The sequence below is a fragment of the Salvelinus sp. IW2-2015 genome, unplaced genomic scaffold (genome assembly GCF_002910315.2).
Source record: "Salvelinus sp. IW2-2015 unplaced genomic scaffold, ASM291031v2 Un_scaffold1352, whole genome shotgun sequence".
Taxonomy (NCBI): Eukaryota; Metazoa; Chordata; class Actinopteri; order Salmoniformes; family Salmonidae; genus Salvelinus; species Salvelinus sp. IW2-2015.
Window position 1 is genome coordinate 109801 of NW_019942855.1, and position 16890 is coordinate 126690.

General features: G+C 45.8%; 4 protein-coding genes across 5 annotated transcripts in view; 2 read left to right on the forward strand and 2 right to left on the reverse strand.

The window, feature by feature from the left end:
* The window catches only part of LOC112070536 (fermitin family homolog 3-like), an 18947-nt gene extending 17022 nt beyond the window's left edge, over positions 1 to 1925 (forward strand). Inside the window, exons 13-16 of the mRNA XM_070439013.1 lie at positions 5 to 168; positions 723 to 847; positions 1119 to 1260; positions 1455 to 1925. Coding sequence (XP_070295114.1) covers positions 5 to 168; positions 723 to 847; positions 1119 to 1260; positions 1455 to 1634 — 611 coding nt within the window. The 3' untranslated portion in view covers positions 1635 to 1925. The remainder of the gene's footprint in view (positions 1 to 4; positions 169 to 722; positions 848 to 1118; positions 1261 to 1454) is intronic.
* A 5048-nt stretch (positions 1926 to 6973) lies between these two features.
* Positions 6974 to 10654, forward strand: LOC112070528 (zinc finger and BTB domain-containing protein 3-like). Of its 2 annotated transcripts, none has more exons than XM_024137947.1 (2): positions 6974 to 7013; positions 8109 to 10654. In XM_024137947.1, exon 2 carries the CDS (start codon positions 8111 to 8113, stop codon positions 9893 to 9895), a length of 1785 nt encoding a protein of 594 aa, XP_023993715.1. In that variant the 5' UTR covers positions 6974 to 7013; positions 8109 to 8110; the 3' UTR covers positions 9896 to 10654. The 2 variants fall into 2 exon arrangements, with proteins under 2 accessions (XP_023993715.1, XP_070295117.1); XM_070439016.1 differs by lacking the exon at positions 6974 to 7013 and adding an exon at positions 7666 to 7750.
* A 2-nt stretch (positions 10655 to 10656) lies between these two features.
* LOC111967228 (ribonuclease H2 subunit C) lies at positions 10657 to 13507 on the reverse strand. The gene is made up of 5 exons (XM_023992104.3): positions 13416 to 13507; positions 12472 to 12626; positions 12216 to 12328; positions 11757 to 11876; positions 10657 to 11000 (listed from the first exon to the last, which is right to left on the reverse strand). Exons 2-5 carry the CDS (start codon positions 12623 to 12625, stop codon positions 10977 to 10979), a joined length of 411 nt encoding a protein of 136 aa, XP_023847872.1. The 5' UTR covers position 12626; positions 13416 to 13507; the 3' UTR covers positions 10657 to 10976.
* A 151-nt stretch (positions 13508 to 13658) lies between these two features.
* LOC112070537 (high mobility group nucleosome-binding domain-containing protein 5-like) lies at positions 13659 to 16305 on the reverse strand. Its single transcript, XM_024137961.1, has 5 exons — positions 15864 to 16305; positions 14508 to 15696; positions 14150 to 14344; positions 14016 to 14062; positions 13659 to 13909 (listed from the first exon to the last, which is right to left on the reverse strand). Exons 1-5 carry the CDS (start codon positions 16303 to 16305, stop codon positions 13803 to 13805), a joined length of 1980 nt encoding a protein of 659 aa, XP_023993729.1. The 3' UTR covers positions 13659 to 13802.
* Between the last annotated feature and the right edge of the window lie 585 nt (positions 16306 to 16890).

A 16890-nucleotide genomic window follows, 5' to 3' on the forward strand; every position in this document is an offset into this window, starting at 1 on the left:
AAAGGGAAGAGTCTGGCAGACAGCTCATTCCAGAGCGAGGTCCAGAGCATCCGATCCTTCCTGGCCATGCAGCAGACCAACCCCAACACACACACCGACGACAGCATGAGCATCAACACACACAGCCTGGTCTCTCCACGCTACAGCAAGAAGTACAAGGTCAAACAGGTACCAAGTAGCGATTAACATCTTCATCATGTGTGTGCCAATGATTAACCCTGATGAACTACATCACGATACACAGGTAACTGCCAAAATAAAGGAAACATTAACATAAAGTGTCTTAATAGGGCGTTTGGCCAGAACAGCTTCAATGCACCTTGGCATAGATTCTACAAGTGTCTGGAGCTCTATTGGAGGGATGTGACACCATTCTTCCATAAGGAATCCCATTAGTATGTGTTTTGTTGATGGTGGAAAATTCTGTCTCAGGTGCCGCCCCAGATTCTCCCATAAGTGTTTAATTGGGTTAAGATCTTGTGACTGAAACGGACATGGCATATGGCTTACATCGTTTTATTAGTGTTTACCTTGCCAAGAAAATACACCCCACACCATGAGAGCCGCCAGAACCTTAATTTACAAATGTTTCCTTTATTTTGGCAGGTACCTGTATATCAAACACAGTACAACTCAGTTGAGTCACTTGAGAGAGGCCATTATACCTCCCTCTAACCCCACATAATATAACCTTGACCCTCTTTCTCGTTGGCCATGCCCAGTTGACCCCTCGTATCCTGGAGGCATATCAGAACGTGGCTCAGCTCTCCCTGACCGACGCCCTGCTCCGCTTTCTCCAGATCTGGCAGGCCCTGCCAGACTTTGGAATTTCCTTTGTGGTGGTGAGGTAAGGAGGATCTGGCAGGCCCTGCCAGACTTTGGAATTTCCTTTGTGGTGGTGAGGTAAGGAGGATCTGGCAACCCAGTGTATTACATGTTTCACAGCGAGGCTAGTCTCGGTACCTAGAACCAAATATTGCGTGCACTAGCTAGGCAGATACCTCAATTTACATTTATGTTAAGTCTATCACTAAAGATTAGTGAGAGGCTAAGGGCTGGTCTAATGATAAATTGTTGTGGTGAAGTTGCGTCTAGTGGCTGGTCTCTGACCCGTTTAGGTTCAAGGGCAGCAGGAAGGACGAGGTGCTGGGTATCGCCCCCAACCGTCTGATCCGTATCGACCTGGGGGTGGGAGACGTGGTCAAGACATGGCGTTACAACAACATGAGGCAGTGGAACGTCAACTGGGACATACGACAGGTGACCTGACCCGTCAATCAATCAAACAATCAATCAAAATGTTCACATTTTTCTGCACATAATCTTCTTTAGTAATCTACATCGCCAAATACACACTGAACACTGTCTCTGTATCCCTTTTTTCTGGTCATTTAGCGTTTTCTCATCTTTGGTGTGTGTGTGTGTGTGTGTGTGTGGGTGTTACGAACTCTCAGGTGGCGATAGAGTTTGATGGGAACGTGAACATGGCGTTCAGTTGTGTGACGGCTGACTGTAAGATCGTTCATGAGTTCATTGGAGGCTACATCTTCATGTCGACACGCAGCCGCGAGCAGAGTGACACGCTCAACGAAGAGCTCTTCCACAAGCTGACGGGGGGCCACGAGGCTCTGTGACACCCTCACCCAGTAATATACAGCAGCTATAGCCCAAGGAGCAATCTATACATCCATACAGCAGATACACCAGTGGACAGTTTGATTGTTTTAGGGTGCGGCTGCAGCAGCCTTGAAGAGAAATGACAACCAGTCCACGCTGGGATCCTAACAGACATGCAGTTGACTATTCAATAAATTAAGGAAGAGGTGACCCATGAATAGAAAGTTATAGAAAATTATTAACAATGTAATGAATTGTCAATTCTGAAATCCAGAATTAAATATGTTTATTGACATACATAAAAAAGTTGAGTTGTTTTAATTTCCAGATGAGGCATTTGGCTTGATGGTTGAATGTCCTCGAGTATGGTGGCAGTTTCCTGAAATGTTGCTAAATGCACAGGAAGCCACAGGAAGGCATGCGGTGTGTGTGTGTGTGTGTTTTCCTATCTCTGTGGAACAGTTGAGACTGTCCGTTGACAAAACCACAGCTTGTGCCTTCTGCTTCCCATCTGATAGATGACTGGAAGACACATCCTTTTGTGTCTTCCAGTCATGTGACAGTGTTATCAGGAACACCCGTCAGTCTCTGTGCCTGTACTGTAGCCTGTATGGTAATAGAGCTGTTGTTGAGGGTGTTTTCAGACTCATAGTCTTCATTCAGTCTTTAGGTTCTGGTTCCGAACAGTATCCGTTTCCATGGAAACAGTCTAGACAGAACTGGAAATCGACAGCTGTCTGATGACAAATTCAGCCATGTCTTTTACCTCTGAAGCGCAGATAAGCCTCTTCACCTACTCCAGTGGCAGAATACTCTCTGAAACACATGACTTATATCATTTGTAAATATTCACTTCCCTCTGTATCCATCCCATCTAACATCTTCCCGTTCATGAGTGTGTCTCATGTGTGAGGTACTCACATGTGGGTCTTAGTTTTAGGGCGGGGAAGTAGTTTCCCCCTCAGTATCCCCACGTGTCAGCAATACACCGTTCTCCAGCCAGAAGAACTGGATAGCCTCTGCACAAAAAACAGAAACACATAAAGAAAAATACTTATGTATTTAGACAATGATAGCACTCTGATACTTTAAGTTATCAAACAAGGCTTTGGGGACGTCAGTGAATATGGCCAGGTCACAGTCTCTCCTCATGCCTGGAGCAAAAGGAGGATACAGACATCAAAGGCAGCCCATCTATGAGAGGCTCTATGGCCAGTTTCCCAGACCCAGATTAAGCATATTCCAGGACTTAAAGCACTTTAAGAAATCATTAATTGAGCATGCTTGTAAAGCTAGGAGTAGGCTATTAAGCCTTCCCAGAAAGCCCTCCTTATTTGGGCAACAAATAATTTCTTTCACAGTGCTTAGAGACAGATCGGACTGGGGTGAGGGGTGGTCCAAAACACTGTAGGGTTGCCAACCTTTTTTTCTTTTGGGACAAGAGGAGAGGGTTTCGTGTTTTTTGGGGGGGGACAGGGGAGGGTCAGTGGTTTTTGTGGGGGGGGACAGGGGAGGGTAGTGTGTTTTTGGCGGGACAGAGGTGAGGGTAGTCGTGTTTTTTTGGGGGGGACAGAGGGAAGGGTTTCGTGTTTTTTTGGGGGCACAGGGGAGGGGTTGTGTGTTTTTTGGGGGGACACAGGGGGGGTTGTGTTTTTTTTTGGGGGGAAAGAAGGGAAGGGTTGTTTTTTTGGGGACAACCAGGGGAGGGTTTGTGTTTTTGGGGGAGAGGGAGTTAGTGTTTTTTTGGGGGGACAGAGGGAAGGGTTTCCGTGTTTTTTTTGGGGGGAACAGGGGAGGTTGTGTGTTTTTTTTTTGGGGGGACGACAGGGTGAGGGTGTGTTTTTGGGGGGGAAACAGGGGAGGTAGTGGTGTTTTGGGGGGGACACAGGGAAGGGTAAGTGTGTTTTTGTTTGGGGGACAGAGGGGAGGGTCAGGTGTGTTTTTGGGGGGACACAGGGGAGGGTAGTGTGTTTTTGGGGGGACACAGAGGGGAGGGTAGTGTGTTTTTTGGGGGGACACGAGGGGGAGGGTTTGTGGGGGGGACAGAGGGGAGGGTAGTGTGTTTTTGGGGGGGACAGAGGGGAGGGTTGTTTTTTTCTGCAGCTCAACCCAACACCCCACGGTTTACCACAATATTCACATGAAAATCTGTCGCCAACTGAATGGAAACCTAGCTATAGACACCCTGAAGACTCTGGCAAGTGCACCAGTCCAGTGTCACTTGATTATGCCTGCACATCATGGTTCACCAGCAGCCACAAACATCTAAAGAATAAGCTACCAGCCAAACAAGCTTGTAAGCATTGTACTTAAAACTCCATCATACTCATCTGGAGGTTGAGCATTTTTTCATCTCTATCTATGTAATTGTTTATGTATTTATGTAAAAAAATAGGGACCACAATGGAAATAAGTCCCCAACTTTATTGTGCAATCCCGGTCATCTTAGTGTATGTTTTTCCCCCGGACAAAATCAATCAATCAATCCAAACTGTGCAGCGGCCAACTGATTAATGGAAAGAGACATCTGTAACAAAACACCAAAAAGTGTAATGACATTCAGATTGTCAAGCAAAGCCTTCGATACTCGGTAAGTCTACAAGGTAGGGAGGGATGTATTTTCTGTTTGTCCAGATTGTTGAAACTGAAAACCATGATATTGAAGTGCCTGAAGTCGGTATATTTGTTTATTGGTTGTGTGGTACAGAAACTTGTTGGTGGAAAATCTGATTCCCTCTAGCTGATCATTGCATGCAGCCGGCTTTGATCGTAGTGTAATGAAACAGGCAGGGAGAGTGAGCTAGTCTGTGGTGGTTGGTGAACCCTCAACCTGGCCCGTAGCACTGCGTGGCATCAACTGTGCCACAAAAGCATGCTGAAATGGCAAAGTCAAGAACCACATTCAGGTCCAGATCGGACGGACAGACTGACACTACTGACACTAGCCCTGGCAGTTTTCAGTCTGTTTATGACCACGTCATGCTCCACCTAGGGATGTGTCCGAAATGGCACCCTATTCTCTATAGTGCACAACTCTTGACCCTAAGTGTGCTGAGCTCTGGACAAAAGTAGTGCACTGATTGGCTCGGATCTGCAGCTGCCCGTCCTCAGGGTGAGGCGGAGCTTGAATCGCTGCTTCTCATTCGTGGCCACAACTCTCTCCACGTCATCCAATGAGAAGGAGTGGAACTGTGCATGAGCCAGAAGGTCCTCCGCAAATTGGAAGCCATCTACGGACAATGAGGGACAGCATTATTATTCAGACCTACACTGAGTGGACAAAGCATTAGGAACACCTGCTCTTTCCATGATATAGACTGACCAGGTTAATCCAGGTAAAAGCTATGATCCCTTATTGATGTGACTTGTTAAATCCACTTCAAATCAGTATAGATGAAAGGGTGGAGACAGGTTATAGAAGGATTTTTAAGCCTTGAGACAACTGCTATATGGATTGTGTATGTGTGCTATTCAGAGGGTGAATGGACAAGACAAAATATTTAAGTGCCTTTGAACGGGGTATGGTAGTGAGTGCCAGGCGCACCGGTTTGAGTGTGTCAAGAACTGCAACGCTGCAGGGTTTACGCTCAACAGTTTCCTGTGTGTACTGTATCAAATATGCTCCACCACCCAAAGGACATCCTGCCAACTTGACACAACTGTGGGAAGCATTGGAGTCAACATGGGCCAGCATCCCTGTGGAACGCTTTCGACACCTTGTAGACTCCATGCCCTGACGAATTGAGGCTGTTCTGGGCGCAAAAGGGGGTGCGACTCAATATTAGGAAGGTGTTCCTAATTTTTTTGTACACTCGGTGTAAATGAGGAGTGAAGATTGTAGGGGTGCATGTCATGTTTATTGTGCAGCAATATGAAACGATGGAACAGTAGGATTATAAACGAGACAAAATGCAGCTAAATAAGATGCTTTTATAACAGGATTTATGTGAAGTTCCATCTGATTGGCTCCATAGCGCAGAGCAAAGGACAGAGACTTGGACAGGTGGGCATCCTTGTCCTGAAAGACAACACATGCACACTTGTGATTACCCACATAAACAAAATACTACAGTATACCATGGTATAAATACTATAGTATTCACTTTTGTGTTTTTACGGACTTTACTTTAGTAGTATTCACTAAAGTCTGCAAAAACACTACAGTGAATACTGTAGTATTTACTGTAATATACTATAGTATTAAAAGTGAACTACAGTACAAATACTGTAGTAAAAGAACTGTAGTATATGCTATAGTAATTCATGTAGTGTTTTGCGGATTGTAGAATACTTTAGTATTTACTGTAGTGTTTTCTCTGACATTACTGTAGTACAGCGATATTGAACTCATTTTTCCACGGGGGCTGCATTCAGTCTTCAACAGGTTTGTTTATATTTCTTTGCCATCAACATTTTCTATAAATTGTCCTCTATCCATCGTTTTTGGAATTGCCGATGCTCCCTGACTGTCTAGTGATTATTAGCGAGCTGGACAGTCGAGAAACTGTATTAATAAAGGTTCATTATCAACTTGGTTTTAGTCCATTTAAAGTATATTGAGTTAATTGTGGTAGGCCTATAGTATTCTACAGTATACTACAGTTCACTATAGTAAGTACTGTAGTATTCTATAGTAAACATGTAGTATTTTTGTTTATGTGGGAGTCTGTGGTGGTAACTCACACCAGCTAACTATAACACCACCACTCAATATAGACTTGCAAAACGAGAGGCTTCAAGTACTCTGCTACTTGCTAGAATATAATAAACGTCCTCAAGTTAGTCTTATGTCACGTTCACAAGGAAACTCGTACGACTTGCTAATTCTTTGAACGTGGCACGTGATTAACTACAACTAGTTAACAAGTCGGACATTTCCGAGTTTCCTAGTTCTGATTTGCATTTGAACACTTCATTAGAGAAGGGCTAACGAAAGACAGAATTATGAAACTAATGACTAATGTCTATTTTCTCACACCTCTTCACGATTACCTGACCTCCCCGTCCCACGTCCTCTTCCTCCACTGTCCATTTACAGTACAGTTCTTTCTGTCGGTTCAATGTGGAATGGATCTCTCTCAACTCTCATAAGTTACACAGCAAAGCAAGCTACCACAATAATTAAAACGTTATGGTGCCCGGCCTGCCTACTGCCATGCCTACTAAAGAAACGTTTGCACATTCAAAGCGCAAATGTTGAATGTTCTTACATAAGCACAATCAATTACTGTGGTAAAACTCACTGGCAAAATATAGATTGACATATATGGTTAAAAAGAATTGCACGAAATGTAAAAAAGCAGGCACTTTGTTCAGACTCCAACCAGTAGGTGGCAGTAATGGGCTTTGGCCCTTTGTTTTGTGTCAATAAAGGAAAGAGGATACGTTTTTAGCAGGTAAGAATATCTTGTAGCAGCTGGCTAATGATTGATTTAAATATAACAATTGTGTTTCCAACTACATGTCCCGATAAAGGCTTTATCAAGTGATCTAAAATATGTTTATTTAGAGATGTACAGGCTAAGATTGTCATAATTCAGTATTAGCAAGCGACCAGTTAGCTAGCTAACATTGGTCCAGCTAGCATCAAAATAGCTATAAACCTCGCATAACTGGTAAATATTCAAATACATGAATCATTCGTGTTTATTGTGCACTTACTCGCTACTAAGAAACTGTATTGTTTTCTAGTGATGAACAACAGTGCTTGATGTGTAGCTATTGAAAATTATGGATAGATTTTCATGCCTTTATCATGCATACAAGGAGGGCAACCAGTGCCTGAGGACTAGCGAGGCGATYTCCTCTATTAGAACCCTAGAGTGAAACACTTACACACTTGTCTCTAACATGTAAACTCAGCATTCCTGAACAGGCTATTAACAGTCAGAATGTTGAATAAACTTCCCCTTTAACTTACTTTACCTGTTGTCCAATTAATTTGACTTTATGTAAGAGGTAATCTGAGTCAAAATAGCCACAGGGAAGTGTTATTAGCCCGTTTTTCAGTACACTGGTCTGTACAGTATATGGTTGGTATTTCCGGTTTTTATTTTCAATACTGATGCAATTCGCACGTGACAAACACTTGCACAACCTACCATCCTCCTACCGCCAAAAGGACAAACAGCAGGTACTACCGGTAAAGTATATGTACATATTATTTTATTCAACATTGTCTAGTAGAGACTATTACGTCTTTTTTTAGGGTGACTTCAGTCAGATTGATAATCCATGGAGTAACCATGGCAACAGTGTTGAGACAAGGGAGGCAGTCCAACCCGACTTCTCTGAAGCAGACTGGTTGCCAGTGTGAGGGAGCACACTGTCACACTCCATGTTTCTCTGTCTTCCTATCCATCAGATCTCCTTGTAATTCACTCTCTCTCTCCTTCTCTCTCTCTCTCCCCCTCATCTCTCTCTCCCCCTTCTCTCTCTCTCTCTCTTCTCCACTCCCTCTCTCTTCCTCTGTCTCCATTCTCTCTCTACAGTAATGGAGTTCCCCCAGCACGCCCTGCAGCTCCTGTCAGGCCTGCGTTCTCAGCGTCAGCGTGGGTTCCTGTGCGACTGCACCGTCTTCGTGAGTTCCTCACGTTTCCTGGCCCACCGTGCTGTCCTGGCCTCCTGCTCTCCATTCTTCCACATGTTCTACTCTGATCCCCCAGGGGGCACCGGGGCCAGCTCGGTCACGCTGGACGGGGACATCGTGACGGCGGCGGCGTTCGGCCTGTTGTTAGACTTCATGTACGAGGGTGTGCTGCGGCTTGAGGCCCCTCCCCCAGCAGAGGACGTGCTGGCGGCGGCAAGCTTCCTCCACATGAACGAGGTGGTCCGGGTGTGTAAGAGACGGCTACAGCACCGACCGCCACCAGCTGAGGCAGACAGCACGCGCCCGGAGGAGAGCGGAGTGGCGGTGGTGGGTGCTAGTGGACCCGGAGTTGGCATGGTGGCAACAGGAGCTGCCAAAGCGGTGGCTATGGCGATGTCAGTATCTCAGTCTGCGTCAGTGGCGATGCAGAGAAGCCAGTTGGGCTGTTATACGAGGTCAGAGAGGAGGGTGGAGGTTCATGCGCACGCCCCTCTGAGTCCTGACATGGCCGACACCACCCAGCCGGGCATGGACCACGCCCTCCTTCATGTGGGTGAGCTGGTTACCCTCTCCTCCGGTGCCTCTCTCAGGCTGGGAGGTCAGAGAGAGGGTCAGGGGGGCTCGGCCCTTTGCAGCCCCTGCAGCTCCACAGAGTCATACAATCTCAGCAGCCACCATCGCCAGCCCTCTTCATCAGCAGGTGCATCATCAGTGGTACCTGTGACCCAGACTGATGGCTCCAGCTCCATGGTGGGGATACTGACCCAGTCTGACCACAGCAGCTCCTCCAGCCCAGAACAGGACAGCCATGACCCTGTCTCTAACAAGAGCACAGTCATCACACCAGGCATACAATGCCAGCAGCATGGTCTCAGTATCAACACACACCCTCAGATTAGAATACAGCCTCCACACTCACTCCTCACCTCACCTCCCAACCTGAACCTTGTAACCCATCAGAGCCAAACCTCAGCTCTGTCCAGGCCTGACGGGCTGCAGCATGGGGGGTCAGAGAGGGAGAGCAAGGAGGCTAGTGAACACTCTAACATGGGGACTGTGAGAGTGGAGGAGGTGGAGCAGGGGGAAGGAGTGAAGGTAAAGGTGGAGGCCATAGTGATCTCAGATGAGGAGTTTGAGGAGATGGAAGGAGTGTTGATAAGGAGAGGAATGAATGGGGGTAGAGAACGAGGGATGATGGAGGTAGAGGACAGGAATGAGTTTAACGATGATAATAAAGACAGAGATGAACTGAACAACCCCCACTTCCTCCCTCCTCACCCCGCCTCACTCCAGATGACCCACTCCCACCCCTCTGAGCCTTTCTCCTTCTCTTTCTCCCCCTCCGGACCCAGCTCCACCTCTTCTGATGCTCCCCCTTTCCCATCCTCCCTCTTCCCCTCCGTGGGCCAACATTCCGACCAGCCCGTCTACTTCCAGGATTCCATGGGAAACTATGTCGAGGACGTCCCCACGTGCAGTGTCTGTGGGAAGACATTCTCGTGCGCGTACACCCTGAGGCGACACGCCATTGTGCACACYCGCGAGCGCCCCTACGAGTGCCGCTACTGTTACCGTAGCTACACGCAGTCAGGTGACCTGTACCGCCACATTAGGAAGGCTCATGACTCCAGCCTGCCAGCCAAACGCAGTAAAGGAGACACTGAGGAGGGCCAGCCTCCACACAGCTAACACACACAGCTAGCTGTATACTTCTCCATACTACGCAGAATGACACATTATTTATGCCTTCCCCCTTCCAACACCAGACATCCTGGTCTTGCATGTCCATGGCAATGATCTGAGATACTTCCAAATGATCTGGGATACTTCCAATGATCTGGGATACTTCCAATGATCTGGGGAACTTCCAAACGGTCTGGGTCACTTCCAAATGATCTGGGATACTTCCAAATGATCTGGAATACTTCCAAACGATCTGGGATACTTCCAAACGATCTGGGATACTTCCAAATGATCTGGGATATGTCAGATACATGTTTCCCTCCACCAGGATGGTCTTTTCAGACATGCCCATTCCCGGGACTGAGTAGGCCCGGTGCTCAGTCAACAAGCTGGTGCTGGCATTCCTAAAGGACAGGGGCTGGTGGTGTTTTAGCTATTTTAAATGGGACTTTCAGGACTTTTGTCTTTTACATTTTGTACCAGTTGTCTTACTATGACCTCAGTGCCAAAATACTTTGTGTACTGTACTATGTTATATATTCCAGATAAATTGCCAGTTGTCAAGGGTACTGTTTTTTGTCAACACTAATAGCGTAATGGTCTGTGATAGTTCTACCTGTAAGTCTCCATTGTTGCCAACTTTTACAATTGGCTGAATATCACTACTACTTCATTGCTGTGAATAGAACACATTTCTTCAGTCTAACATACTATTATACATTCCCTTCCATTGGAGTACTGTTCAATAAATGACTTCCAACACGATCTGTATCACAATGGTCTATAATATGAGTATAATTGATGACAGAAAAATACAACAAAAAGAACATGGTACAATAGTAACAGAAGTCACAAGAAGCAGCAAGCACAATTCACTCCTATGGATCTGTAAAAGATAGACACAGTGTCCACTACAACACTAGGGACTGTGAGGAATGTTCTACCCATTGTCCATTATTCCTATTTTCACAAACTAAGCAATGGCTACTGAAAACACAACCAATATGTTTAGAGGCAGTCTTCAGGCTGCAGCATGAAAAGGAGGGTAGAGAAGGGATTGATCTTCTTTGCTTTGGCCTCTTCCATGTCAGTCATCCACCGGCCCATGTATCTGTCAAATATGAATAATGTGTTATTACCCATGGGCCATGTATGGTAATACATCACTGGGGCCGAGCTCCCTGCCATCCAGGACCTCTATACCAGGCGGTGTCAGAGGAAGGCCTTAAACATTTTCAAAGACTAGCCACCCAAGTCATAGACTGTTCTCTCTGCTACTGCACGGCAAGCGGTACCAGAGCGCCAAGTCTGGGACCAAAAGGCTCCTTAACAGCGTCTACACCCAATCTATAAGACTGCTGAACAGTTAGTCAAATGGATATCCTGACTATTTGCATTGACCCCCTTTTTATTTGCACTGACTCTCTTGCACCGGCTCGATGCACACTAAATGGAAACTACCCACACTCACACATACTACACTGACACTCCAACACACACAGACTACATACACAAACAACACACACAGACACTCTTTCACATCACATACGCTGCTGCTACTGTTTATCTATCCTGATTGCCTAGTCACTTTTACCCTAACCTACATTTATATATTACCTCAACTACCTCGTACCACTGCACATTTACTCGGTACCGGTACTCTTTGTATATAGCCTCCTTTTTGTTATTTTATTGCGTTACTATTTCCTTTTTGCAATTTTTCTTACTTTTTAACTCTGCATTGTTGGGAAAGGGCTCGTAAGTAAGCCAACACCGTTAAAATGTACACCTGTCGTATTCGTCGCATGTGACAAATACAATTAGATTTTGATTCATGGAGTAAAACAAATTATTGTATTACACACACCGCTTCTGCCAGATCCGGCCAGGCCATTGCCATGACGATGCCGTCATCAGAGTTGGGCGAAGTCTCGAGGTTCCAGTAGGTGACTTTATGGAACACTGAGGACACTTTCACAGTCCTGTCCTGGACACACACATTACCTCACGTATAACATTACTGTCAGTGTGTGAAGAGTTTAAATATGCAATATAGTGTTATACAGTATGTGTTCCTGCTGCAGACAATGGAAAAGGAAGAGTTTCATATTTCCTGGTTGGTGTGTGGGGTTCACAGCACAAAAACGGATTATAGCTATCTTCTTTGAGTTGTTGCCCATTGGCAAGAGTTTGTGGACATTGGTTGGTGATTACAGATAGATTAGAGGAGATTCTGACAGCATTCTTTTTGAGTTGTTGACCTGCTATTGTAGATTATGTGGATGTTGGCCAGACAGTGATGATTTTGGCAGTGTTTACTGTTTACCTCCTGGTCAGAGCCTGATTTGTTGACCTCTCTCAGCACCAGGCCTGTGTAGCCCTGCGGACAGCTGACCTCCTGACCTTTTAACCCACGACCCCTGAACGACACCGTTTTCTCTGTGGAAAGTGTGGAAGAGGCACACAAGCCGTATTAAAGTAATCTGTATTGACAGTAGGCTATTCACAGCACTGTGACATCAGATGTTGGTCTTCCACAGTCTATGTACAGAATGCATGCAGCTACTGCTGCCTCTATGTACCATGTTTTCGGTCTTTGATGGTGGCTGTGAAGAACTGGGACACCTCTGCAGGCCCGTCATGTTCTATCTCACAGGGCAGCAGGTGAACAGGGGGGCATTCTGCCTGGCTCACTGAGTCCAGCTGTAATGTGGTCACACTGCAATTGGATGACATCCTGAAAGAGAGTGGCAAAATGTCCAAAACAAGTATATGGCCCATATTCACTATTATAGATACCAACATGTTCTCTGTATGGGCACTTGGGTATCACACTTCGATGGAAGTAAATGGTGTGGTGAATTCAGTGTTCATCTTTGGCGGCTGTAGAAAGTTACTTCCTCGTTCAAACTGAAAACACAACACAAGTGCATGGGGACCCACGACCAGAGGGGTAGGCCGTCTTTGTAAATAAGAATTTGTTCTTAACTGACTTGCCTAGTTAAATAAATACTACAAAGCAAGATCAATGAGTTAGCCAGCTAACTTTGATAAACAACCAGAAATTAATGTTAATTTTTGGGGTCATTAAGAAAGCTACATTTAGATGTGTGTTTTTGGTTGTTGCCAATTTCAAACGTAACTTTCTAAAAAAATAAAACGTTTCAGAATATTTTTGGCAAGTTAGCTGGCTATGTCATTGATCTTCCTTTATAGTATACCCCTTTACGGAAAGTGAATACACTGCAGCGAATTCTCAAAAAGGACTGAAATGAATCATTGTCAACCCGATGATAACAGTTTAACGTTAATTGGTCAAACGTTGGTTTATCGTTAGGTAGCTAGCTTGTCTAGTCAATGACAATGGACTGATTCCCTTGCTCAGCATTCAGATAGATTTTCTAAGGCACTTTCGCAAACAAATTTCAAACATTTGGTTAAGAATACTGATACAGTATGTGGACTGAAAAACACAGTTACACTATACAGTAACGACTCTACCATAAATACATTTCTCAATAGCTACCTTTCAATGGTCTAGATTTTTAATGTTTTCCTCCAACTTCCATGAGGGCAAGTAAACTTCGACGTGATTGGATAAGATCGTTTTCTTCACCACAGAAAAATATGCTTTTGGCGCGTGCAGTCTCAACTCATTTGGGGTATGCTGTCCCCTACTGTGCTGGAGTGGTAATTATATCTCAATCTCAAAACAGCATTTTCAATATTCTCTTTTTAATAAAATGCCAATGATTTACATTCAGTGCATCTTGACATTAGATAAGGAATGTTCATTTCATGTTCAAGTGTTGTGGATTTCATGTTCAAGTGTTGTGGATTTAGAAGTCTGGCATTAGTATTGCAGTCACTCATATCTTGTTGAGGTTTTAGTTGAGCTGGAACACATGGCTTGTCAGTCGTAGAAGTGATCAAACTCTTCTGAGTCTGTGTCCTGATTAGTACCTTTCTTTTTGTGAAGTGCTTTTACTTCAGAGAGACTGTCCAAGTCTTCATCTATGGCTGAAAAGACAGATAGTACAGGTTAGGTTATAAATAGTGCATATAACTGGAGAGTAGCTAACCTTTTTAAGTTGTATCTATGGATTGCAGTCTGCAGTGATCTTACCTTTGGGTTTGACAAGGACCACTGTCTTCTTCTTGCCTTCTTTCTCTCTTAAAAGAAACAAAGATCCTTTTTAGAAAAATGTCCAGAGATAGTAATTTGGAGCAGTAATTTGTCAAAGAAATAACAACACTCACTGTTTTTCCTGAGACTTTGCTTGTGGAGCGAGAAGACTTTCAATATCATCATCCTCATCTGGAAAGGGATCTACAGACCATGAATACCCTTTCACTTTGTCATCTTCATCATCTTCACAATCATCATTTTCATCATTATCACCGATCACTTCTTCCTCCTCCTCTTCCGCTACCTCTGCCAGCCCTTTGGATGACCTGAGAATCATAACAATTGAGTCATCATCATCATCATCATTGTCCTTATCATTATCACCATCATCACCATCATCATTGTTCTTATCATCATCATCACCATCGCCATCATCACCATCTTCATCATCGTCATTGTCTTATCATCATCATCATCAGTGTGTTTTACCTGTGTCCTGGTGGTGAGATGATGCTGTCGTCAGAGTCTCTCCCCTCTTCATCTTCAGGTTGCCCTGCTGCTGAGTCTTCCTCAGCATCCTGACAACGCTGCTCCTCTTTCTCTTCCTCGCCACCATCTTCTTCACCTTCTGACCCCTCCTCATTATCATCTATTTCATCCCCAACTCCCACATCCTCCTCTTCTATCTCTCCATTCTGAGAAGTGTGTGATTCCTCTCTTTCGTTCTCGCTCTCTTCCTCCATGCCTCTATCACTCCGTTCCACCTCCTCGCGCTCTACCTGCCCTTCTGAGTCCTGTGCCTCCTCTGCTTCCTCCTCTCCCCTCTCCCTGTCTTCCTCGTCCTCTGCAGTGTTCTCCCTTATAGAAACGCTCTCACTCTCTGGTTGGACTTCTTCCTCTTCCTCCTCCTCTCCTTCTTCTCTGTCTCTCTGGCTTGCCTCATTGCCTTCATCCTGATCTTCTCCTTGCTCTTTTTCACCTTCATGTTCTCCCATTCCCTCTTCTTCCTCTGTTTCCCTCCCCTCCTCTCTGTCATGTTTAATTTCCTCCTCCTCTTCTCCTGTTGCTCCCTCCTCCACACTGAGTCCAACCAGACTCTCCTCTTCTCCCTCTGTGGCCTCCATGTCATTATCTCCTACTTCTTTCTCACTGGCTACTTCCTCCCTATGACTCACTGACTCCTTTTTAATCATTGACGCCTGCATTTGACTTCTTGACTCTTCCATTTGACTCACTGCCTCTACTCTATGACTCACTGATTCCTCCATGTGACTCACTGCCTTTGCCCTATGACTCCCTGATTCTTGAATTTGACTTGATTCCTCCTTTTGACTCACCGACCACTCCCTATCACTCCCTGATTCGTCTCTATGACTTCCTGACTCCTCTGCACTGAATAGGTTAGCCAGTCCCCTACTCATCCTGCTCCTGTTGCTCCCTACCACCGATGTCCCATCATTCTCTGAGCTTTGGACCACAGAGGCAGAAGATACTGAAGCCTCAGGAATAACCACCTCCCCGGATCCTGCAGAGGACCTGTCTGTTGCGCTCTGTCCTGCTCTTCCTCCATTCTTCTCCTTCCTCTTCCTCCTCTCCCTGCTACTGACGCTGTCTTTACTGGCCTGACTGGAGGTTCTGCTGCTCTCACTGCTCTCTCCATGTCCACTCGACAGACGCACTGCAAACGCATACACAGATTTGGGTTATGATTAGTTCAACAATTACATTTAGCAGTCAGCTCGGGCCAGTGTGGCCAGAGTTGACAGTTAGCTTGGGTTTAGTTGCTGGTTCATTGTTGGTTAGTGTACAGTTAGGCACGTTTAGATTATATGAAGCAGTTCTTACCTGGTTTGATGTCGAGCTCATGTGCCAGATCGCTGCTCTTCTCTCTCTTCTGTCTGTGTCCCACACTGCTACCTCCTTCAGGACTAGTCGCTGCACTGGCCACCCTCCCCAGATCCTCCCCCGCCACACCCTGTACCATTCTCCATCGCTGGGTATCCGGCATGGCAGGGCTGGTCCAGGAGGTTTGAAGGCCCATTGGGGCCCTGAAAGGGAGCCCAGCCGTGGCGACCCCAGCAGCCCATTGCATGGGGAACCCTGTCGGTGGTGCCTCCTGCTGGATCACAATGTGGTGTTTACTGGGGGTAGAGTAGGACTGAGGGGGCTGGATAGGGTAAGGCTGAGGGGGGTAGAGGGACTGAGGGAGCTGGACAGGGTAAGGCTGAGGGGGGTAGAGGAACTGAGGGTCATAGGGGTGGAGGGGGTGAGCGGAGTGGTGAGTCATGTCTCTTTGTTGGAGTTTGGAGTGCATTCTGGTTTGGGAATCAACCCATTGGGAACGAGCATGAATCAACCAGGAGGACTGAATTGAAGGGATGCTGGGATGATGGTGGCCATTTTGGATGTAGTCCTGGTGGCCATTTTGGTTGTGGTGTTCTTGATGCGCAGCGGCATTCTGGAGCTGTTGGACATGACCTAAAGAAAGAGAAATGACAGTGAGGTATGTTGGTGGGAGGTAAGGTGGGTATAGGAACTGTATAAGGGTGTGTTGGTGTTACATGGAGAAAGTGAAGGTTGGGCTCCGATGGGGGGTCTGGAGCCCCTCTCTTCAGCCCTGTCCTCCTCCATACTCCTCAGGCATTCCTTCAGATGCTGCTCCATTCGCTGTGGAAGAAACTACAGGATTAACCTAGCCTGGTGTGTCTCAAATCACATTACATATGATATCTGTAAACATCTAATAAATTACTTGTTGTTATGGTGTACGGCAGGATAGGCCTACCTTGCGTTGGGCAGATAGTGTCTTCTGTTTGAGCTGCTGCTGCCAGCGAGGGAAGTTCTCCTCCAGATACCTTTCATACTCCACCTA

Bases quoted from the DNA above. Each gene is read 5' to 3' on its own strand.
- LOC111967228 (XM_023992104.3), bottom strand. From the start codon at position 12,625: ATGTCATCCAATTGCAGTGTGACCACATTACAGCTGGACTCAGTGAGC. The intron at 11,877-12,215 runs GTAAACAGTAAA...GTGTGTGTCCAG, and splicing joins AATCAGGCTCTGACCAGGAG to GACAGGACTGTGAAAGTGTC. The intron at 11,001-11,756 runs GTGTGTGTAATA...CATATTTGACAG, and splicing joins GGCCGGATCTGGCAGAAGCG to ATACATGGGCCGGTGGATGA.
- LOC112070537 (XM_024137961.1), bottom strand. From the start codon at position 16,305: ATGACTCACCACTCCGCTCACCCCCTCCACCCCTATGACCCTCAGTTC. The intron at 15,697-15,863 runs GTAAGAACTGCT...ATGCGTTTGCAG, and splicing joins TGAGCTCGACATCAAACCAG to TGCGTCTGTCGAGTGGACAT. The intron at 14,345-14,507 runs GTAAAACACACT...TATGATTCTCAG, and splicing joins ATCTCACCACCAGGACACAG to GTCATCCAAAGGGCTGGCAG.